This window comes from Phycodurus eques, chromosome 19 (genome assembly GCF_024500275.1).
Source record: "Phycodurus eques isolate BA_2022a chromosome 19, UOR_Pequ_1.1, whole genome shotgun sequence".
In the NCBI taxonomy this organism is placed as follows: Eukaryota; Metazoa; Chordata; class Actinopteri; order Syngnathiformes; family Syngnathidae; genus Phycodurus; species Phycodurus eques.
The window spans coordinates 16,815,857-16,841,242 of NC_084543.1; the positions used below are offsets into that span (position 1 = coordinate 16,815,857).

The 25,386-nt window shown below is 45.5% G+C and overlaps 1 protein-coding gene across 1 annotated transcript in view; it reads right to left on the reverse strand.

The window, feature by feature from the left end:
* The window catches only part of LOC133395291 (rho GTPase-activating protein 21-like), a 136,190-nt gene that overhangs the window by 66,103 nt on the left and 44,701 nt on the right, over window positions 1-25,386 (reverse strand). Inside the window, 2 exon segments of the mRNA XM_061664064.1 lie at window positions 3,929-3,959; window positions 4,826-5,017. Of these exon segments, the coding sequence (XP_061520048.1) occupies window positions 3,929-3,959; window positions 4,826-5,017 (223 nt within the window).

A 25,386-nucleotide genomic window follows, 5' to 3' on the forward strand; every position in this document is an offset into this window, starting at 1 on the left:
TAGATCACGACAGCCAAGGTGATCAGAGAGACAGGCAGTAGAGTACTCCAAATGGTAGTGTTTGTTCTGGCAGGAAAGGAGAGAAAGAGACTTGGTGGTGAAACCTCACAGTACAGGAAATCATACAAGGAAAGAGGTTAGCTAAGAAGAAGTGGCACACTAAGAGGACCGAGCAGAGACAAAAGGAATACATTGAGATGCGACGTGGGGCAAAGGTAGAGGTGGCGAAGGCCAAACAAGAGGCATATGATGACATGTATGCCTGGTTGGACACAGAAGGAGAAAAGGAACCATACAGGTTGGCCAGACAGAGGGATAGCGATGGGAAGGATGTGCAGCAGGTTAGGTTGATTAAGGATAGAGATGGAAATGTGTTGACTGGTGCAAGTAGTGTGCTGGAAAGATGGAAAGAATACTTTGAGGAGTTGATGAATGAGGAAAATGAGAGAGAAGGAAGAGTAGAAGAAGCAAGTGTGGTAGACCAGGAAGTGGCAATGATTAGCAAGGGGGAAGTTAGAAAGGCATTAAAGAGGATGAAAAATGGAAAGGGAGTTGGTTCTGATGACATTCTTGTGGCGGTATGGGAACATTTTGGAGAGGTCACTGTGGAGTTTTTGACCAGCTTGCCCAACAGAATTCTAGCAGGTGAGAAGATGTCTGAAGAATGGAGGAAAAGTGTGCTGATGCCCATTTTTAAGAACAAGGGTGATGTGCCGAGCTGTGGAAACTATAGAGGAATAAGGTTGATGGGCCACACAATGAAGTTATGGGAAAGCGTAGTGGAGGCTAGACTCAGGACAGAAGTGAGTATTTGCGAGTAGCAGTATGGTTTCATGCCTAGAAAGAGCACCACAGATGCATTATTTGCCTTGAGTATGTCGATGGAAAAGTACAGAGAAGGTCAGAAGAAGCTACATTGTGTCTTTGTGGATCTAGAGAAAGCCTATGACAGAGTACTCAGAGAGTAACTGTGGTACTGGAGTGGAAGAGAACTATGTTCGAATAATACAGGACATATACGAGGGCAGCAGAACAGTGGTGAGGTGTGCTGTCGGTGTGACAGGCGAATTTAAGGTGGAGGTGGGACTGCATCAGGGATCAGCCTTGAGCCCATTACTGTTTGCAGTGGTGATGAATAGGCTAATAGATGAGGTTAGACTTGAATCCCCGTGGACCATGATGTTTACAGATGGCATTGTGATCTGCAGTGGAAGCAATGGTGAGTGTGGTAAGGAAGTGAAGAAATGGGTCCAAGCAGGTTGGAACGGGTGGCGGAAGGTGTCAGGTGTGTTATGTGACAGAAGAGTCTCTGCTAGCATGAAGGGCAAGGTTTATAAAACAGTGTTGAGGCCAGCCATGATGTACAGATTAGAGACAGTGGCACTGAAGAGACAACAGGAATCAGAACTGGACGTGGCGGAAATGAAGATGTTGAGGTTCGCTCTAGGAGTGACCAGATTGGATAAAATTAGAAATGAGCTCATCAGAGGCACGGCCAAGGTTAGATGTTTTGGAGACAGAGAGCAGACTTCGATGCTTTGGACACGTCCAGAGGTTCATGGATGTAGTGAGGAAAGACATGAGGGCAGTTGGTGTTAGAGAGGAGGATGCAGGAGATAGACTTACATGGAAAAGGATGGCATGCTGTGGCAATCCCTAACGGGACAAGCCGAAAGGAAAAGAAGAAGAAGAACATAGCTTGATTTCTGTGTCATTGTGTTGATTCTACAGTTCTGACTACGAGACTACTTGAGAAGAACTGTACCACTGGGTTTGAAGCCAAACAGTACAAAATTATGTTGTAATGAATAATAAGTGGCGGCATGGTGGACGACTGTTTAGAGCGTCTGCCTCACAGTTCTGAGGACTGGGGTTCAATCCCCGGCCCCGTGCCTGCGTGGGTTTTCTCCGGCCACTCCGGTTTCCTCCCACATCCCAAAAACATGCAAGGTAGGTTAATTGAAGACTCTAAATTGCCCGTAGTTGTGAATGTGAGTGCGAATGGTTGTTTGTTTGTATGTGCCCTGCGATTTGCTTGCAACCAGTTCAGGGTGTATCCCGCCTCCTGCCCGAAGATACCTATGATCTCTCTCAACACGCTTCAATTCATTCATGCTTATCTGATGAGTTCAGCCATTCATGCTATATACTGTCGTGTTATGTATGGTTGCTTTGGATTTCTGTCGTAAAGTCCCGATATTGGCCTCTGATATTGGGAACTTATTCTATATATAACTGTGGCAACGCTTTCAGAAAAAGATTGATCCACGACTTTTTTTGTCAAACTCCCACTCTGCAGGACGTGTTGTCCTGCTGTAAGCTAATCAACAATGTGCTGCCCCATCTTTATACTAACTAAACAGCGTTAGTTGTAACATTCACACCGTTTCACTTGAAATAGACCGCGGGTAACGAATGTGAATGCAAACATTATCCTCCGACCCCTTAACACATTAATTACGTTTTTATTCCAGAACAATCTGTGCTACAGCACTATTGATCAATGCAAACTAAAACAAGCAGACATTCCAACAGCTTGTTCCCTCTTGCCATTCAATTGCTAGAGGACTTTACACCACTGTAATTTTATTAGCATTACCACATTACTGGTAACCTTTTAGCGGCATGGTGAATGACTGGTTAGAGCGTCTTCCTCACAGTTCTAAGGACCAGGGTTCAGTCCCTGGCTCCGTCTGTGTGGAGTAGGCATGTTCTCCCCGTGCCTGCGTGGCTTTTCTCCGGGCACTCCGGTTTCTACCCACATCCCAAAAACATGCATGGTAGGTTAATTGACAACTCTAAATTGCCCGTAATCCATCAGAAAATGGATGGATGGATGCTAACCTTTTATTGCTGAGCCGCTTCTCCTCACTAAGGCCGAGGGCGTTCTATCCCAGCTATCATTGGGTAGGAGGCGGGGTACACCCTGAACTGGTTGCCAGCCAATCGCAGGCCATACATAAACAACCATTCGCACTCATATTCACACCAAGGGGCAATTTAGAGATGTCAATTGACCTACCATGCATGTTTTTGGGATGTGGCGCATACCTGACAGACAGTGGATCTAAATATGCTGACAGGGATACGAGGAAACGGACCACAGCATTATAGACAACATCAGTGTATAGATGAAAGCTCGTTTTGGTCATTTTGATGAGCTAGCTTTCAGTGGTTTGGTCGACTGTGCTAAATTTGGGGAAGTTTCAAAACAATTTGCTCACACCAAACTGCAGAGCCTGTCCAAATATGGAAAGTTGTTTGACTAAAGGCCGTCTTCATGGAATGTACACCTGCTAACCAGTGAAGAATGAATGTAAATCCTCAGGACAACATCTCAGCTTTTTGGCCCAGAAGGAACTAATGCATACTGTACCTGAGCTGACAAACCCCGGAACAGGACAAGCGGTGTTGAGAATGGATGGATTAAGATCACAATTGTAATATAGGCTAATCTTCTATTTTGGATTGATATTTTTATATTCGACTCCAGAGGAGTTTGGTGCCTCACCAGTCATGCCCCTCACCGGATGTCACTGTTTTCATGCTATATACTAATCTTATATACTGTAGCAAGTAGCAGCCCTGTAGTTGTGTTGTTGAATTAGTGCTAGAGTTGTAGGGAGAGTGAGTGAGTGAGTGAGTGAAGGCATTCATAGCAAGTTATATTTTTTACATTGGCGCGCACAGTGAGGTGGGACAGAAAAAAATATCAATGGCTTCATCCATTAGTCGAATCGACTATCCTCACTTTAGCGTAGACGACAACAAATCTGAAGTTGTTCCATCCCGAGCATGGCGTTAAGTGAGTGTACAGTATGAGGCTATGCATCCATCTTGTGGCACTGAAAATCTGGTGATTTAAACATCATTCTAGACATTTCAACATGACGAGAACATTTGTGTTAAAAAAAAAAATGGCACTCACATTTTTTAATTGCATTTCCATTCTCTTCATCCTTTGAAAAGAACAGAGTAGGTTAAAGGAGGATTAATATTTTGCATTAATGTTGAAATACAGTGAAACCTCGATTTAACGGACTAAGAGGGGTTAAAGCCTTTTGTCCGTTAATTTTAAGCACTTTTTATTGAGGTCTAAAAATATCAAGTGCAGTACAAAATTACTGTAAATATAAAAAAAAGTTTTGTTTTTTTTTTTTTAATTTACGTAAACTTACCTTTAAACATTGCTGTGATTGTTTATACTGTCGTGAATGTGCCGTAATTGCTGGTGTTTGGGAGGGGTGATAATGGCATGCAACTGGTGGGAGAAAGTTGTTGTGGTGGTAAGTCGAGGGTCACTTTCATGAGCCACAAGGTTAGCGTTTCCTTTTCCCACCTCCTTTACGACTGGATGCCATAGAGAAGGGCTTGACAAAAAACAACTGCATACTGTACCAAAATCAGCATCACATGTTCGAGAGACGTGTACATGACGAGCGCTTGAGTAAACAACAGAGCATCAACCTGGAACTACCGGACTTAGTCTGCTACAAAGCAATGTTTTGAGCTCCAAAAGGACAATACTTTTTGTCCATTAAATCCGACGTCTGTTGGTTCTGTTGGGTTCGGTTGGGTCTGTTAAATTGAGGTTTGACTGTATTTGCATCTTTGAAGAGACCGATGTACTTTTTGGCCCTAAAACATACAATATAAAAACATCACTGCAAGACACACCAAATTTCTACTTGCAGATTTAATTGATTCCTATAGAGAAAAACATTGTGAAATTAGAATAATTTGGTCAAATTATGTCCCAGAAGTTATTCTGGTTGATTTGGAGGTTCTACTATTTAAGAAGTGGAAAAGAAAGAAATCTGCTTACCTTGGCATTGTGGATGAAGGACTCTGGTGGGTAGACTATAAAGTGTCGCAGAGTGAAACCAAATCCCTGGAAGTTCTTATGGAGGTAAATGGTCTTCAGACCGCACCGCGACATGCCCTCCACATCACTAGATGAAAGTGGCCGGTGACTGTTCTCGTTGGATGACACCATGTTATCTTTTAGTCCTTTAGCCTATCAAGAGGGAACAAAGTCATTGAAATATCCACATTGTTTCCATCAAAAATTACTTAAAAATTATCTGTTAAGGTTAATGTTGAATCATGTCACAAAACTTTCACGGTGATGACATATCTGTTGAGTAAAGGATAATAGAGCTAATTACCCTTTGTAAATACTCTAGCTATCCAAGTATTCAGTTAGGAGAGGACTGCTGAGATGATTAGAGCTAAACTGAAGATCGGAGAGGCCACTAGTATGTGATGATGATTATTTGTAGACTTAAACTGCACTGTTTTATGGAAATTATCATTTTTGTTGTTGAACATTGGACAATGTTTAGTCCGACTAGAAATTATATCCAATGTTTCTCTTTTGTTTTTTTTCGATAAACCAGCTTGCTGCATCGACCAAGTTGTTCACATGAGAGAAGAATGCAGGGTTCTTCAGCAAGGCAGCTACAGTATGTCGATGATATTCTAATCTGTGATAACTGCCGAGAGAAACTTAATGGCATTACTTGACGAGTAAAAGAAATCCTGATAGCGTTCTTTCTTAAGCCTTAGGTTTCATCAGGTTAAAGTGGAAAAAAGCAACATGACAGCAAATCTCCAAAATTAAATGTAAATAAAAATGAAGTGTTCATTCTCCCAAACAAGATAAAAGACTGACGGAATAGCTTTAGGTGTTGAAAACTCTTGTGGAAGATGAAAAGTTGTGCATAATAGAAACTGTCATTCTTTTCTCCAACAGAAAAAAGAAAATGAGAGCTGGAGAAAATCTGCCTAAAGAAGCAAAGCAAAACCCTGAACCCCTGAACAAAAAGCGAAGTCCTAAGGGAGGTTGCTGGACTCAATGAGCCTTAATGATTGGCCTGGTAACTTGGCCAAACAAAAAGGAGCACATTGAGTTCGAAAAGCATTTCCATAATCGGGGAGAAAAATCAACCCATGAAACATGGCACAGCCTCATAGAAGAGTCCTTCAAGCTATTTGGGGTATATCCATCCATCCATCCATCCATCCATCCATTTTCTACCGCTTATCCGAGGTTGGGTCGCAGGGGTAGTAGCTTTGACAGGGACGCCCAGACTTCCCTCTCCCCAGCCTCTTCATCCAGCTTTCCCAAGCCAGCCGAAAGACGTAGTCTCTCCAGCGTGTCCTGGGTCATCCCCGGGGTCTCCTACTGGTGGGAAGTGCCCAGAACACCTCACCAGGGAGGCGTCTGGGAGGCATCCGAATCAGATGCCCCAGCCACCTCATCTGGCTCCTCTCAATGTGGAGGAGCAGCGGCTCTGCTCTGAGTTCCTCCCGGATGATGGAGCTTCTCTCCCTATCTCTAAGAGAGAGTCCGGACACCCTGCGGAGGAAACTCATTTCGGCCGCTTGTATCCGGATTCTTGTTCTTTTTGTCACAACCCACAGCTCGTGACCATAGGTGAGGGTAGGAACGTCGATCAACCGGTAAATTGAGACCTTCGCCTTTCGGCTTAGCTCCTTCTTTGTAACAACGGACCGATACAAAGTCTGCATCACTGCAGAATGCTGCACCGATCCGCCTGTCGATCTCCCGTTCCATTCTTCCTTCACTCGTGAACAAGACCATGGTCAATATGTGCAGCTTAATCCCAATTTAATTCCACTGAAGTATTACATCACTTGACTGGAGAGAAGAATTGATTGGAGTCACATTCTCAGATGGCAGCAATAGGACTACTACTATATGGTATCCAATACTAATGTCCATCCATCCATCCATTTTCTGAGCTGCTTATCGTCACAAGGGTCGCGGGAGTGCTGGAGCCTATCCCAGCCATCATCGGGCAGGAGGCGGGGTACACCCAGAACTGGGTGCCAGCCAATCGCAGGGCACACATAAACAAACAACCATTCGCACTCACATTCATACATACGGGGAATTTAGATTCTTCAATTAACCTACCATGCATGTTTTTGGGATGTGGGAGGAAACCAGAGTGCCCGGAGAAAACCCACACAGGCACAGGGAGAACATGCAAACTCCACACAGGAGGGGCCGGGGATTGAACCCCGGTCCTCAGAACTGTGAGGCAGATCCTCTAACCAGTCTAATACTAATGTATTGGAGATAATAATGCGTTGCACTTTCAGGGATCTCATTTGATGTACGTCCTGTGCCTGAGACGTACAAAAATGAGCAGGGACGCATAAAGTATGCTGAATCTGCGTCCACAGATGCACAGCATTGCTTACCCATGTGTGTGTGGGTTGCTGAAGTGCTTCAGCAATTACTATCCACTAAAAGTATGTCATTTCCCATGCATTGGACGTGTTGCGTCGTCATTGCTTGACATGGGCTCGCTGTTGGCGTGCTGTGGGCTTTTCGGGTGGTTGCTGTGTACCTATGTTGGGCCCTGTTGGTGGTCGGGGCTCCCTTGCTCCCTGGGGGTGGCGGGGGTGGTGGCAGCAGTGGGTTCCATGGCCCCTCCCTTGGGGACTGGTCCGGGTGTTAATTCACTAATAAGTTCCATAGGCATGCTATAGGCTTTAATTGTTTGTTCTGGGACCACTAACAATAACACAGGTTGTATTATGATATCAACTCACAGGTTCTTACAGGTGTTTAGATACTATGAAAGCATTCCACCACACCACTCATTAGTAGCACTGCCTTGCTCATTTCCCACATCCGGTCCTGCCCTTTTCATTCCTCTCTCATCTTGTCCTATTGGTGAGTTGTTGCATGTCCTCTCCGGGAGTCCCTTCGTCTATAAATAAGAACGTGATTTGACTTGACTTGTCTAACTTGCTCTGCTGTGGTTCGCACCCTTATTCCCCTTGTCCATTCTGTCCCTCGGTCTGTCCCCTCAGCCTATTTTTTTGTCAGGCTGCCGTTTCAATAAGCTTCAGAATCATTAAAAAATAAAAATAAGCAGAGAGAGTATTTCAAATTCCCCTGTTGCACAGCAAAACTGTTTCAGCTAAAAAAGGCATACAGAGCCACCATTCTGCATGGTCATGCAGCTGAACAGTAAAAAAGTAAAAAAAGAAAAAAAAGAAGAACAAGAAAGCAGGTGGATCTGCATCCACAGATGCACAGTATTGCTTACCCATGTATATATATTTGTGTGTGTGTGTGTGTGTGTTGCTAAGTGCTCCAGCGAATCACTTACTAAAAGTCTGGGATAATGGATACTGGTGCTAGCCAGCAGCCAATCGGAGGCAGAGTAGGGCGGGTTATCGTTCCATAAACACAGACTTTTTTTCTGGACTCGATAAATTGTAATTTTTGCGGTAACACCCAGCGCGGCACTCACGAAAGCAGCGAGCCGCTGGCGGAACGGCGTCGGCTCCGTGGATGCACACATGATGGCCATGGAAATATATTAAAATGAAAATCAGATTGTGTTGTTTGTTGTTTTTTTTTTTTGTGTGTTGAAATGTGGTTGAGCAAAGACGACGACACAACCCTGATAGAGAAAAAAGTATTGTCTGCCCCTCTTAATAAGAATAATAAATAGTAAATAAATAATAAATAAATAATATAAATAATAATAAATAGCAAAACGATCTTCAGACTTTCACATCACGCTACGGAAACAAGCTCGGCAATTTAGTGTCACCAAATCTGTCGAGGATGCTAGAAATTTTCTAGGAGGAATTGTTCAAGTCGGATCCCTGAAACCAGAAAAAAAGCCTACTTCAACCCAGTTTCAACTTCAATTTCAGAGATCAGTCCTTGTGATTTTTTTCATGTATCTTGATATGCTAGACATGTCCACCTATTTCAATGGGTGAAACGGGTGTCAGAGTTGAATTATTTTCTAATTGTAGGGGGGCGCCGGTTCAGAATCCCGAAAATTCATACATTTTTAATATTTTGCCTGAATTTTAAGAAAAGGTGATTTTAAGAGCCTGTTGGTGAGGCCAAAATAATTATAACAACAACTGAGTTTTATACAGCACTTTTTTCTTAAAGGTCCTCTGTGATAATTTTTCTTCCCATTTACATACCTTGTCCCAATTGTCCGAGTCCGTAATGATGTCCGTATGGATTGTAGTTGTCATATCATGTTTCTTACAGGGGTCCTACGCAAGTATGGTAACTATGGAAAAGTATGGAATTTGATTTCATACATTTCCAGTTCTGGAAAAGTCTGGAAAATGGAAACAATTGTGTGGAAAAATAGTCCATAGTTTTCAAGAATGTTACAACACTCTATTTTCAAAAATAAAAAAATAAAAAAAACAAATTGGGAATTTCTAAAAAATATATACATAAATAGATCCATGTTTGTTTTTTGTTTTTTTTAGGCGTTTCGAAGGTCTTGGTGAATACTCAATTCTAATTGACTCAGAAAATTCCATTGGTCTACATTATCCAACTTCTCAAGTATTTCCTAACAAAACATCATTACATTGTTCCAAATTAATGCACAGCACCCTTAGATGTTCGATTATACAAGCAAACATAGCAATCTGTCAGGTTTTCTGATAAGTATACATGAAATACGCTGGGGACAGAAATTTGCGAATTTAAAACAGTTATCACCTCTCCTTGAGTCGTCACCTTATCGTGGTGGAGGGGTTTGTGTGCCCCAATGATCCTTGGAGCGAAGTAGTCTGTGGCTTCACGCCCCTGCTAGGGTCAACCATGACAAACAGGTCCTAGGTGAGGGACCAGACAAAGCACGGCTCCATAAACCCCTATGACGAACAAAATATATGGATTAAGGTTTCCCTTGCCCGGACGTGGGTCACTGGGGCCCCCCTCTGGAAAGTGTAATGTGGGTCCCCCTTCCCATGGGCTCACCACCTGTGGGAGAGTCCACAGGGGTCGGGTGCAGTGTGAGCTGGGCTCTAGGGATGTGGAATGTCACCTCTCTGGCAGGGAAGGAGCCCGAGCTGGTGTGTGAGGTTGAGAAGTTCAAACTAGATATAGTCGGGCTCACCTCCACGCACGGCTTGGGCTCTGGTACCAGTCCTCTTGAGAGGGGTTGGACTCTTTTCCCCTCTGGAGTTGCCCACGGTGAGAGGCGCCGAGCAGGTGTGGACCCCAACGTCTGTACGTTGGGGTTCACCCCGGTGGACGAGAGGGTAGCCTCCCTACGGGACGGGTCTGAGCTATTATTTGTGCCTATGCACCAAACAGCAGTTCAGAGAACCCACCCTTTTTGGAGTCCTTAGAGGGGGTGCTGGAGAACGCTACTTACTACTTCTTCAGCTTGACAGCATCCCTCATCGTTGGTGTCTACCAACGGGTTCGGGGATTTCCGCCAAGACAGGCACCAACCGACTCGATGTCCCCCGCCTCCCCCGGAACATGAGCAAAGTTCTGTTGGAGGTGGGAGTTGAAACTCCTTCTGACAGGGGATTCTGCCAGACGTTCCCTGCATCTTCCCCCACCATCGGAGCCAACTCACCACCAGGTGGTGATCAGTTAACAGCTCTGCCCCTCTTCACCCGAGTGTCCAAGACATGTGGCCGCAAATCCAATGACACGACCACAAAGTCGATCATCAAACTGCGACCTAGGTTGTCCTGGTGCCAAGTGCACGTGTGGAGACCCTTATGCTTGAACATGGTGTTCGTTATGGACAATCCATGACGAGCACAGATCAATCACGCCCTTCCAGATCTCACTTTCATTGCCCACGTGAGCATTGAAGTCCCCTAGCAGAACGATGGAGTCCCCAGCGGGAGCGCTCTCCAGCACCCTCCACCCCAACGCTCGCCTCCACCCCAACGTACAGTAAGTATCCCCACACCTGCTCGGCGCCTCTCACTGTGGGCAACTCCAGAGTAGAAAAGAGTCCAACCCCTCTCAAGAGGACTGGGTGGAGGCGAGCCCAACTATATCTAGTCGGAACTTCTCGACCTCACACACCAGCTCGGGCTCCTTCCCTGCCAGAGAGGTGACATTCCACTTCCCTCGAGCCAGCTTCTGTAGCCGGGGATCGGATCGCCAAGGTCCCCACCTTCAGCCACTGCCCAACTCACACTGCACCCGACCCCTATGGCCCCTCCCACAGGTGGTGAACCCATGGGAAGGGGGACCCACGTTACCCTTTCGGGCTGTGCCCCATGGGTGCAGGCCTGGCCACCAGGTGCAGGCCTGGCCACCAGGCGCTCGCCTTCAAGCCCCACCACCAGGCCTGGCTCCAGTGGGGGGCCCCAGTGACCCGCGTCCGGGCAAGGGAAAACGAAGTCCATTGTTTGTCATCATCATTAGGGGTCTTTGAGCCGTGCTTTGTGTAGTCCCTCACCGAGGACCTGTTTGTCATGGGTGACCCTGCCGGGGCATAAAGCCCCAGACAACTTAGCTCCTAGGATCACTGGGACACACAAACCCCTCCACCACGACAAGGTGATGGCTCAGGGAGGGGTCCTTAGAATCAGTTCTTTAAAAACATTTGTTCAAAAGATTTGTTCACCGAATTGTTCAGTTCTTTTTCACAAAATAATTCAAGTGCTTCCTCATTCAGTTAATGATCCATCCTTGAGGTTCACTCAACACATTCACCGAAGGACTATGCGTTGTTGTTGTCACGTATTGCAATTTCGGAAAGGCAGCTTTGGGAGCTGTTAGCTCGGGAGCCCTTTTCCCGGTTGTCACTAGTGGTTTTCGGGTCTCGGTTAGACGAGTCAGGTGTAGGCTGGTCATTGCGTGTACCCTGTTTCAACATGTAGTTTGGGCGCGAATTAGAAGTACGGTTATTCCATGATTTTGCTTTATCATTGGATTGGCGTTGTTGGTTACAAGGACCATTGATATACACGGGCCGAGATTGTTTGGATTGAACAACTTCTTTGGTTGTCTGGTTTAACATCGTCAGAACGTTGTGTTTCAGTCGCACACTAATTCCATCTGCGGTGGTTCGTTTGTGAAGGAGACGCCAGAGTCTTGTGCTTTTGAAATAAAAACTAAACATGAGAATGGTGTTGTGACTATGTGTGATGTGACAATGAAAATATCAGAAAAACCCTACTCGAAAAACTGCTTTTTATTTGGGGTTATTCAGTGGAACTTAAAATCGTGGCAGAAGTGTGCTGACTCCCATTTAACCTGCGTTTGAATGTTATTGGTTATCGCTGAACACAGCCACATCCCCAGTTTTAAAATGGTGCGCACTTGTGCAACCGCATTCTCAGTTGTTAATTTGTACTTGCCCTTTCTAAAATATTAGTATTAATTTCAATTAAGCTGTACAAGTTAAACATCACAGTAATGATGGAAAAAGTTTTAAAATAATTTATCCTGGTATAGTTTTTTTACAACATAAAAACCTGGCATTGAACAGCGATGTGTAGACTATTTATATTCACTGGATATGCCTGTGAGTATTGTTCTATGTTGTATTTGTGTTGCAGCTCCATTTGTGTTAAAGTAGCAGATTTTTTAAAATATTTATAATTACCCCAACATCAGTGCTAATTTCATTAGTCTTTTCACATTTTATGTTAGCATTCAACTACTTTTTTTATGTGGTTTGTTTGAACATTTTAGTATTAAAATACACCATTTTTAATTTGTTTCATGTCAGTTTTATATAGAGTTGGGTGATATAGATATATTTCGGGGGGACGATAGAAAAATGTCTATCGTGTCATTTATTGTATATTGTGTCGGAACAGGTGGTGCCATAACAGACAGAGGATGCAGAGGGACGGGAGCATGCTGTGACAACGCGTGATTTCCGAAGACGAAAAACTTGGCGGCGACCCTTGCACAGTCTTGAAAAAAACAGCTACTACAAGATAAAATTTCTCTTTTCACGTCTTTTTCAACGCCGGATGGTCGCTTCGTTCTTTTCTTTTTTCCTTCGCCAGCTTTGCTAGCAGCGGTAACTTGTAGAGAGCCACTTGCTATCCGCGCAGCTACGTCAACGCCAACTCATCTTGTCATGGAGGATCAGAGCCAACGCGTCGAGCTGCCGCTGAAGAGGAAAAAACCTGATTCTTCCACCTCAACTGAGGATTTGCTTGATTCGACAGAGATACAGACGAGTGTCCTCTTTTCAATCGACAAGAAATTGACAATTGCACTTGATTTGCTTCACCAGGAGATCACCGAACTCAGAAAGCGCTTGGAATTCACACAACAACAAGTGAACGAGCTAAGATTAAATACTGCGCTTCGATCAAACATGATGTCAACGTCAACAGAACTACAAACTCTTAGACTGGAATATAAACTCATGAAAGAAACTACGTTGGACATTCAATCAAGAAGCATGCGTGACAACCTCATTTTCTCAGGCATTCCAGAAAATGCTCCGGAAGACCCGGAGGAGCAGAATAAAAAGTTTATGATGTCCGCGCTCAAGATACAGCAAGATACAGTCGACAAGATTACTTTTCACCGTGTCTACCGATTGGGAGGCCCTCGTCCAGGAAACCGACCACGTCCATCATTGCAAAGTTTGAACACTTTCAGCAAAAAGTGTTTGTAAAATCCAAAGGTCGTGATCTTAAAGGGACTTCATTTGAAATGAACGACCAGTGCCCAAGGAGATTAATGAGAGGCGTAGAATTTTGTACCCGTTGATGAAGGATTTCCGCGACAAAGGCAAACGAGCGTGGTTAGTTGGCGACAAGCTTCCAACTCGGGCCACCTCGCCTTGTTTCTGCATTTTCTTTTTCTTTTTTTTCCCCGCTGGAAACTCAACTTCGTCTTCTTGACTTGGCGAAGCTCGTTTTCCTGCTTCCGCCACTTGCGAACAATGGATTTGTTGATCTTGAATTCTCTCGCGGCTGCTCGATTCCCATGTTCCTCCGCGTAACTGATAGCTTGCAGTTTAAACTGTGCTTCGTAAGCGTGTCTCTTCGTAGGTGACATTTTCGGGAGTCCTTCGCCAAACCGATGTTGTTTTGCTCAATGCACACTCCGGAAATGCTCCCAGTCAGTCAAGCGATTAAAAAAACACCCCGGCGCTATATACCTACTGGGGGCGTGGCTTTAGCGTCCGACTTCACGCACCCTTCCCCTGTCCTCAGCCATGTCCGGTTTTCCTCTGTATTAGCAGCGTGTCGGCAGGAAATGCTAAAAAATACCAAATAAAACAAATAAAAATAAATAATAATTAAAAAAAAGTCAAGCGGAGCGCTCTTCACACAACAACATTTATAGATGATGGAACTCGGTGCACACATAAGGCGCGCCGCTTTATAAGGCGCATCATCTAATTTGGCGAAAATTTAAGATATCTAAGTGCGCCTTATGGTCGTGAAAATACGGTACATGCCGACGGTCAACTGTTTCGTGATGCCAACGTCCCGCCCTACCTCTTCTTGATCAGTACTTCTTTTGTCGTTATGAATCGTCAAAAATGTATTGTATTTTGTTTCATTCTTTCCACTTTTGCTTAGATAAACAAAAATGGAATCACGCATGCCACCAGCATGAATCCTCACTCCTATCGCTCTGCTTTCCTGCTCTGCTTGTTTCCACACACACTAAACGCACAAGTCGCTCAAAACTCTTATTGCGCACCACAAACCACCACCACACACTATATTATCCCCTTGTCACTGTTTCCTATGTTCAGTGTTTGCTCGTTACCTTTCTATGTACCCTGGCTTTTCAGTACTTAAATATAGCATCTCTATCAGCCTCTCTAAATAACATTTGTCAACACAATACAGAAAAATCTCCCGAAAACTGTCAAAAAAAACAACAACAAAGAATGCATAGTCCCAAATCTATTTAAAATTATGAGACACACACCCATGTCACACTGAACATTTGTGTCTTGGAATGTCAGTGGCATTCGATCACATGCAAAGAGAATTAATATTATGGATTATACCACTAAATTTAAAACAGACCTCTTCCTATTGTAAGAAACGCACCTTACTAAGTCAGAAGAAAAATGCCTCATTGACTAATTTCACTCAGGTTATCTCAGCCTTTCATCACTGTAGACAAAGAGGAGTTTCAATACTAGTCCATAAAAGACGACTTTTTACAATAAATTGTACAGTAGCAGATCCAGAAGGCCGATAATTATACAGGTTACAATATTTAACAAGCTTTATACAATTGTCAATGTATACGCTCCAAATAAAGATGATCCAGCCTGCCAGTCGGGACTTGTCATCGTAACAGGGGGGAGGTGGGTCTCGCGTATTTGCATGGCGGTGCTCCTGAGGCCGCGCACCCCCAGGCTGGGTGACTGCTTGGTGTTGGGGCTGACCTCTCATGGCCAGCGGCTGCTCCTTGGCTCCCCCCCTTATCGTTCCCTTGTCATGTGACCCTATCCGGCCTCCTTTCCAACAAACAAGGGTCACTCTCCCGCCCTTGCGCTGGGTGGGGACTGGCTGCATCGCAGGCCCTGTGGGTTGGGGTGGGGGGCGTCTGGCTCTCCTGGAAGTGGAGTGGGGGGGGGGCCTCTGGGGCGGCAGTTGTCCGGACGCCTCGGTGGGGCCAGCGGACCGCCCCTGGTCCACTGTGACATAGTAAAACTGTTCCGGCATTAAAGGGATACAGATTTTTTCCTTTCTGCTTGACCTAACAGCCGAACAGGACAAAAAAAAATGTCTATCGTACAATTTTTCGTATATTGTGTCGTTTATCCAATATTCAAGCAAAGATTTCCACATTGTATGCTGTAGGGCTGAAAGGAGTCCTTAATTCGAGCACCTTGATTACAAAAACATGCTTATGTCTGAGAGGACCAATTTTTGTTTAATTTGTAAAGCTTAAAGGACGCACGCACATGCTACCTTTAATGTTGCAGTGCGCTTACGTGACCTCAGCAAGCAAAGGACACAGATGCATCATCATCATCATCATCAGCCATTATCTATCCACTGCAGGATGAAGGCCTCTTCTTCACGTTTCCAACTACTACGACATTTTGCAATTTGTTGCCAGCGAATTCCGGTGCGTTTAATGATTTAATCTATCCATCCAGAAGCTGGCTCTTGGGACGTGGAATGTCACCTCTCTGGCAAGGAAGGAGCCTGACCTGGTGTGTGAGGTCGAGAAGTTCCGACTAGATATAAATCGGACTCGCCTCCACACACAGCTTGGGCTCTGGTACCAGTCCTCTCGAGAGGGGTTGGACTCTCTTCCAATCTGGAGTTGCCCACGGAGAGAGGCGCCAAGCAGGTGTGGGTATATTTATTGACCCCCCGGCTTGGCGCCTGTACGTTGGGGTTCACCCCGGTGGACGAGAGGGTAGCCTCCCTCTGCCTTCGGGTGGGGGGACGGGTCCTGACTGTTGTTTGTGCCTATGCACCAAACAGCAGTTCAGAGTACCCACCCTTTTCGGATTCCTTGGAGGGGGTGCTGGAGAGCGCACCCGCTGGTGACTCCATCGTTCTGCTGGGGGACTTCAACGCTCACATGGGCAATGACAGTGAGACCTGGAAGGCTGTGATTGGGAGGAACGCACCCCCCCCCCCCCGTGCAGAACCAGAGTGGTGTTCTGTTATTAGACTTCTGTGCTCATCACGGATTGTCCATGACGAACACCCTGTTCAAGCATAAGGGTGTCCACACGTGCACTTGGCACCAGGACGCCCTAGGTCCCAGTTCGATGATGGACTTTGTGGTCGTGTCATCGGACTTCCGGCCGCATGTCTTGGACACTCGGGTGAAGAGAGGGGCGGAGCTGTCAACTGATCACCACCTGGTGGTGAGTTGGCTCCGATGGTGGTGGAAGATGCCAGTCCAACGTGGCAGGCCCAAACGTATTGTGAGGGTCTGCTGGGAACGTCTGTCAGAATCCCCCTTTCAGAAGGAGTTTCAACTCCCACCTCCAACAGAACTTTGCCCATGTTCCGTGCCTCCATTGCTGAGGCGGTCGACCGGAGCTGTGGCCGTAAGGTGGTTGGTGCCTGTCGTGGCGGCAATCCCCGAACCCGTTGGTGGACACCAATGGTGAGAGATGCCGTACTAGCTGAAGAAGGAGTCCTATCGGGCCTTTTGGGCCTGTGGGACTCCTGAGGCAGCTGATGGGTACCGGTTGGCCAAGCGGAATGCAGCTCTGGTGGTCGCTGAAGCAAAAACTCGGGTATGGGAGGAGTTCGTTGAGGCCATGGAGAAAGACCTCCAGACGGGTTCGAGGAAATTCTGGTCCAGCATCCGGCGCCTCAGGAGAGGAAAGCAGTGCACCACCAACACTGTGTATAGTGGGGATGTGGCGCTGCTGACCTCGACTCGGGACGTTGTGAGTCAGTGGGGAGAATACTTCGAAGACCTCCTCAATACCAACAACACGCCTTCCAATGGGGAAGCAGAGTGTGGGTTCTCTGAGGCGGGTAGTTAAAAAGCTCCTCGGTGGCAGGGCCCCGGGGGTGGTTGAGATTCGCCCGGAGTTCCTAAAGGCTCTGGATGTTGTGGGGCTGTCCTGATTGACACGCCTCTGCAACATCGCGTGGACATCGGGGACAGTGCCTCTGGATTGGCAGACTGGGTGGTGGTCCCCCTTTTTAAGAAGGGGGACCGGAGGGTGTGTTCCAACTACAGGGGGATCACACTCCTCAGCCTCCCTGGTCAGGTCTATTCAGGGGTGCTGGAGAGGAGGGTCCATCGGGAAGTCGAATCTCAGATTTAGGAGGAGCAGTGTGGTTTTCGTCCTGGCAGTGGAACAGTGGACCAGCTCTATACCCTCGGCAGGGTCCTCGAGGGTGCATGTTTAGTTTACCCAACCAGTCTACATGTGTTTTGTGAACTTGGAAAAGGCATTCGACGTGCCGCTTGCGGAGTCCTGTGGAGGGTGCTTCCGGAGTATGGGTTACCGAACCCCCTGATACGGGCTGTTCGGTCCCTGTACAACCGGAGTCAGAGTTTGGTCCGCATATCCGGCAGTAAGTCGGACTCGTTCCCGGTGAGGTTTGGACTCCGCCAAGGCTGCCCTTTTTCACCGATTCTGTTCATAACTTTTATGGACAGAATTTCTAGGCGCAGCCGAAGCGTAGAGGGGGTCCGGTTTGGTGACCTCAGTATTGCATCTCTGCTTTTTGAAGATGATGTGCTTCTGTTGGATTCATCAAGCCGTGACCTCCAACTCTCACTGGAGCAGTTCGCAGCCGAATGTGAAGCGGCTGGGATGAGAATCAGCACCTCCAAATCTGAGACCATGGTCCTCAGTCGGAAAAGGGTGGCGTGCGCTCTCCAGGTCGGGGATGAAATCCTGCCCCAAGTGGAGGACTTCAAGTGTCTTGGGGTCTTGTTCACGAGTGAGGGAAGAATGGAACGGGAGATCGACAGGCAGATCAGTGCAGCGTCTGCAGTGATGCGGACTTTGTATCGGTACGTTGTGGTAAAGAAGGAGCTAAGCCGAAAGGCGAAGCTCTCAGTTTACCGGTCGATCTACGTTCCTAACGAAATTAGTTTCCTCCGCAGGGTGTCCGGGCTCTCCCTTAGAGATAAGGTGAGAAGCTCGGTCATCCGGGAGGATCTCAGAGTTGAGTTGCTGCTGTAGAGTCGCTGCTCCTCCACATCGAGAGGAGCCAGATGAGGTGGATGGGGCATCTGATTCGGATGCCTCCTGGACGCCTCTCTGGTGAGGTGTTCCGGGCATGTCCCACCGGGAGGAGACCCCGGACCGACCCAGGACACACTGGAGAGACTACGTCCTTAGGCTGGCCTGGGAACGCCTCGGGATCCCCCCCGGAAGAGCTGGATGAAGTGGCTGGGGAGAGGGAAGTCTGGGTGTCTCTGCTAAAGCTACTGCCCCCGCGACCTGACCTGGATAAGTTGTAGAAAATGGATGGATGGATAGATCTATCCATCTACTTTTCGGTCTTCGCCGTGGTCGCTTTGTGTCCAGTGGTATCCACTTCCTAGTTTCTGTGGTCCACCTTTTGTCACCCCATTTCCATTTAAGGTTTTTTATTTTTTGAATGACTTTGGTAACTCGCGTCTGCTGTCTTATCCAACTGCATCTTGTCGCAAATGCTTTTTTTGCCACATTTGGCGTTCCAAATGTACACGTAGTCTTTGTATAACTTTGGCATTCGGAGTCCAAGTTTCACTACCGTAAGTGAGGACTGGTAAAATACATTGATCCAAAACTTTTCTTTTCAAGCAAATGGGAAGATAGTTCTTGAATATAACACTAAACCTTCCATACGCCTGCCAGGCAAGCTTTATGTGGCGTTCAACTTCAGTGCTTGTATTTCCATCCATTTTTACAAGTTGGCCTAAATAGATGTAGTTGTCGACAGCGTTGAGGACATAGTCCTCCATTTTAATATCTTTTTGTGGACAGTAACGATTGAACATGACCCTCGTTTTATATATGACATTAGTTTTATATATATATATGGTGCGGTGGAATTTATTTTAGTGTCTAAACAGCTACAGGGTGATTGAAAAGTAACTCCCTATTTTAAAATACATATGTTGTAAGATTGTAATAGCTGGCATATTGAGGAAGGGTGAACCTCCTCCACCTGCAAAGGGGGGGGGGAGGGCTAAGCCAGCGAGCCCATCCAGCAGGGGACCCGAACATGAGGATGCCACCCACTACCCGGAACCCAGGCCCCAGCCCAACCGAAGCGCCCTGACCAGTCCCAAAGGGAGGGGCACAGGCGCCAGACCCAACGCCCCCCCAAAGCCCAAGCCCCCAACCGAGTGCGCCCCACCACCCCCGTAGAGGATGTGGGCCCCAGCCACCAACAGGGCCCAACACAGGAGCCAGGCAGCACCCGAAAACTGTCATAGACCGCCAAAAGCAAAGCAAATTTATTTATATAGTGCATGTCATACACAAGGTAACTCAATGTGCTTTACATAATTGAAAGCATTTAAAAACAAAGAAAATTAACATCTTATAAACATTTAAAACAAAAATAAAAGTACAATTAAAACAGCGTATAGTGCAAGAAATATAATTTAAAAGTAGAAATGCTCTAAAAAGCATGAGGAAAAAGAGTTTTTAACCTGAACTTAAAAACATTCACACTTGGGGCTGACTTCACTTCCGTTGGCAACTTTTTCCATTTCAGTGCAGCATAATGGCTAAATGCTGCTTCACTATGTTTGCTTTGGACTCAATACTCCACTATTCGACCTGAGTCTGTCGATCTCAGAGCCCTACTGGGTTTATTTTACATTAGCATTTCTGTAATGTATTCAGGACCTAAACCATTTAGTGATTCATTGACCAGTAGCAGATCTTTAAAATATATTCTAAAGATGACTGGAAGCATTCGGCAGCATTCTGTTCAATGCTCTTTTTGGGGAGTCCAATTAAAAGACCATTACAAGAGTCAAGTCTACTTGAGCTAAAAGCATGGATGAGCTTCTCATGGTCTGCTTGGCACATGCAAGCCTTCAGTCTGAATATGTTCTTCAGATGGTAGAAGACAGTTTTAGTAATTTATTTGATATGACTGTTGAAAGTCAGGTCGTAATCTATTAGTACACCACGGTTTCAGACTTTGTTTTTTTAAAGAGAGTGACTCCAGGTATTTATTAACAGCAATCCTCTTTTCTTTATTGCCGAAAACAATTATCACAGTTTTGTTGAAGAAAATTGTGGCCCATCCAGCTATTTATATGTTTTAGATAGTGACACAACACCTCAATTGAACTGTAGTCTTAGTCTCTTGTATTATTGAACTGTAGTCATCTGGAGACACTGCTAGATATAACTGTGTCATCTGCATAGCTATGATGGTCAAAATTAAAGTTCTGAAGAATTTTACCCAAGGGTAGCATATACAGTACAGGTTGAAGAGGAGGGGTCCAAGAACTGATCGTTGAGGGACCCCATAGGTCATTGCCATTCGATGAGATTGAACACTTCTTTCTTCTTCTTTTTCCCGTTTGGGGTCGCCACAGCATGTCATTCTTTTCCATGTTAGCCTATCTCCTGCATCTTCATTTATAACACCAACTGCCCTGATGTCTTCCGTCACTACATCCATTAACCTTCTCTTTGGTCTTCCTCAAGCTCTCTTGCCTGGCAGCTCCATCCTCATCACCCTTCTACCAATATACTCACTCTCTCCCCTCTGGATATGTCCAAATCATCGAAGTCTGCTCTCTCTAACTTTGTCTCCAAAACATATAACCTTGGCTGTCCCTATGATGAGCTAATTTCAAATTTTATCCAACCTGGTCACTCCTTGAGCGAACCTCAACATCTACATTTCTGCTCCCTGCTTCCACTGCAGATCACAATGTCATCCACAAACATCTTAACCTCATCTGTTAACCTATCCATCACCACTGCAAACAGGAAGGGGCTCAGGGTTGATTGAACACTTCCAATGGGTCAAAAGTAACTCCTTTCCTCCAGGTAGGACCCAAACCATTTAAGGACTGTTCCATTTAGTCCTACCCACGTTTCCAACCTGTTCCGCAGTATATTGTTATCTATTGTATCAAAAGCCACACTGAGATCCAACAAGACCAGAATTGACACCTTTCCCGAGTCAGCATTCAACCTTATATAATTTAGCTCTTTAATAAGAGCAGATTCTGTACTGTGTTGAGTTCGAAAACCTGATTGAATTTTTTAATAAGTCCATTTAAGTTCAATAAATTGCTGAGTTGATTAAAAATAACTTTCTCAACAATCTTGGCTCTGAAATGGAGATTTGAGATGGGCCTATAGTGTTTTTTAGAAGAGGCTTGATGGCAGCTACTTTAAGAGCTTTAGGAAACTCGCCTGACTGAAGTGAGGAATTGATTATTTTCTGCAAATCAGCCAGCACAGACTTCACAATAGCTTTGAAAAAGTCAGATGGTATTGAGTCAAGACAGCTTGTTGATGGTTTCAGCTGCTGAACTGTTTTCTCTGCAGTTTTTTGGTCCACAGTATCAACCCCCTTTTGTCTTGCTTCTGCCATAAAAAGGCCAGAGCTATGCTCTCTGTGCCAGCTCGTCTCACCCGACCAACTTGCCGACGACTGGCCCGGGCAGGACGCCCACCTCACCACGAGGTGGCGAGGACACATCGGACCATCCCTACTGCAGAGCATGCCTGCAAGCGCTCCGAGATGCCTTTTTTGGATGCCTGAGCTCACCCCACTCCAAACGTCTTGAGAGCAGAGACACCCGGGCTCTGGCCGTCCTGCCTGGGAAATTTATGGGCTCCTTTTTTTCCCCCTTTTTCTTCTTCTTTTCCGCCAAATCCACCTGTTCCTAGTGCGGACCGGGCCAGCCGAACACTCGGAAGCTTGACCCGCCCGCCTCAAACGTGTTCAAGACATGTATGTCCAACATTGCGGTCTACTAAAAGTACAGATTAGTGCATCTTTGGTTTTAAATTAACGAGAACAGGAATCACCAGCTATATGCATTCACTGTACGCTCATTCTACCAATCTCACATCTCAATCTGTTTCCTTTGCCAATGTTCGTCTGTACTTTGTTTTGTGTTTTCCCCCTGTAGATTCCCATGATAAATTATTAAATTCTCCATAAAATTAACTACCTGACGACACGGTGGACGACTGGTTAGCGCGTCTGCCTCACGGTTCTGAGGACCGGGGTTCAATCCCCGGTCCCGCCTGTGTGGAGTTTGCATGTTCTCCCCGTGCTTGCGTGGGTTTTCTTCGGGCACTCTAGTTTCCTCCCACATCCCAAAAACATGCACGGTAGGTTAGTTGAGAACTTTAAATTGCCCGTAGGTGTGATTGAGAGTGCGACTGATTGTTTGTTTGTATGTGCCCTGCGATTGGCTGCCAACCAGTTTCGGGTGTACCCCGCCACCTGCCCGATGATAGCTGGGAGAAGCGGCTCAGATAATGGATGGATGGATTAACGACCTGCATTGTTGTGTGTTTGGGTTTGAGGAAAGAAACCTCTGGCCATCTAGAATTCTTATCAAAATTTCATAAAATGTAGCAACCTTCAGATTACGAGACTGATAACAAGGTTTCTCATTATTTTTCCTTCATTTTATCCACATAAAAAGCGATGTGGTGCCCCTCTTAATAGATAAAATCGCTTGATTTATAACGCTGTAATTTAAAATTAACGCAGGTGTCGCTTCCAGCCCATTCTTTTATCCTAAATTAATTAAATTTTTATTTAACCCGTATACGCTATACCCCACAGATATCAGTTAGATTTGCAGATAAGATTCTTCATGGGTGGAGAAGGGGCCCTTCGCAATTTAGTGGACGGTGGTTTCAAGTGAAGGGGGATCCGAGGAAGATTTTGGCGTGTTGTGGGCTGGAGTCCAATATTGACAATAGCCTTCACCCTGTCCGTCAGACCTAACATGGCACTTAGGCTAGTCGAGAGTGAGTTTTGTGTTGGGCTTTGCTCCAATGGGGCAAAGAAAGGGTGTAGGAGATTCAAAGTGCTGGCTCATCTCATTTCTCATTCGTTCCTCCGATTGGTGAAGTGACGCTGATGAATCCATCTGCGCATCGTGTCACCTTATCTCTTGTTCCTCCGATTGTTTGGGAACGACTGCATCTTTTTGTCCTTCAGCCATGTGAACAAGGCCAATGTTTTCCTTTCGGGATGCTGAATGACGTACACAGTAAAAAAATGCTGGCAGCCGATAACTTAACCCCTTGTCTTTTATGACAGAAACCGTCTGGGTTGTAAAGATGCCTGCACTCCCAAAAAACGTGGAAATTGTCTGAAATTCGCGGATAGTGGAGTACACACTTCTTTGAGCCACTTACTTATTTGGCTGAGCCTACTGAAACGGTGCGCCTTATAATGCGGCACCGCCTTATATGTGCACCGAGTTCCAACATCTATAAATGTTGTGTGATGAGCAGTTCGCTTGACTTTTTTTTTTTTCCTCACCGCTTGACTGACTGGAAGCATTTCGTGCCTACACACTGCTTGTACAGAGGAAAAGCGGACGTGGCTGAGGACAGCATATGGACATAAAGGGCGAAAGGTGCATGAAGGAGGACACTAAAGCCATGCCCCAGAAGATATATAGCGCCGGGGTTTGGCTAAGAACTCCCGAAAATGGCACCTAGAAGAGACACGCTTACGAAGCACAGTTTAAACTGCAAGCTATCAGTTACGCGCAGGAACATGGGAATCGAGCAGCCGGGAGAGAATTCAAGATCAACGAATCCATGGTGGAGGAAGCAAGAAAACGAGCTTCGCCAAGTTAAGAAGACTAAGCTGAGTTTCTGCGGAAAAAAAAGAAAAACAAAACACGGAAACCAGGCGAGGTGGTCCGAGTTGGAAGACCAACTCGAGCATTGAATTAATGAACTCCAACCGCTGGACATCGGTGTCAACAGGGCGTTCAAAGTGAAGTTGCGAGTGGCGTGGGAGCGATGGATGACAGATGGCGAACACAGCTTTACTAAGACTAGGAGGCAGCACCGGGCGAGTTACGCCACAATTTGTGAATGGATTGTGGATGCTTGGGCTAACGTGTCCGCTTGCACTATTGTTCAAGCTTTCATAAAAGCCGGCATCATTTCTGAGGAGCTGCATGGCAACGAGACTGACTCAAACCTGGCGTGTTTGATTGAGAACTTGCCCAGCTGTTCATTTCGGATACAGAACATGAGTACTTTGATGGATTTGTGGATGAGGGTTGTTCAAAAATTACAGTTGATGCGAATCCACAATGTGAATTTAAGAAAATAACTGTTGATTAGCTAAAAAAAGGAAACCAATTCGTTGTTCATTATTTAAGGGAAATATGTTACTTTCTCGTGTATTCAAAATTGCTCTTTAACCAAGCAAAAATCTATTTCATCCGAATACTTGATTATTCAACAGCATTGTTAGTAGGATACTTGATCGTTAAAATATTTGATAGCTGCAGCTCTAATTGCAGCACTACTGGATACATTTCTCAATTGTGACAGGTCTGTTTAATGTCACTTCGAAATAAATAAAGAAAAAGTAAGCAGTCATACTATGTTGTATATTTTTTCGTAGCATATCGTTATTGTGATATGAAATGGTCCATATCGTGATAGATATTTTTTCCATATCACCCAGCTTTAGTTTTACAGCTTTAACGGGGAGTGAAAAGCAACTTGGAAAAAAGCACGCATTGCCTCTTCTTTGGAAAAAGTTTGCTGAACTCGGTAGAGCATCTTCAGGAAATCGGGCATAAAACTCACTTAAGATAAAATTTTCAGAGAAATCAGACATGCTTGTTGATATAAAACAAACAACCTGTTTGAAAATCCCCCAAATTCAGATAATTTCAAAGAAAATCTGTCTTTGATTCTTCTCTGGCAGTTTTAGGAGCAACTCCCAACTGTTTCTTATACAGCCCTTTCTCTGTCGGTGTTATACTGCAATGCAGATAGAAGTGACGCTGATCCGATAACGGTTTTCAAGATTTCAGCACTTCTCATGGCGGAGGCAGCTGCCTCCAAATATTATACGCAAAGCCACCATAGCCAATAAAAACAGGTTTTTTTAAAAAGACCTGCAACATTAATCTATTGCCATTTTTGCTTTAGAACGTTTAGACACGTTTCAAATACCCCATCT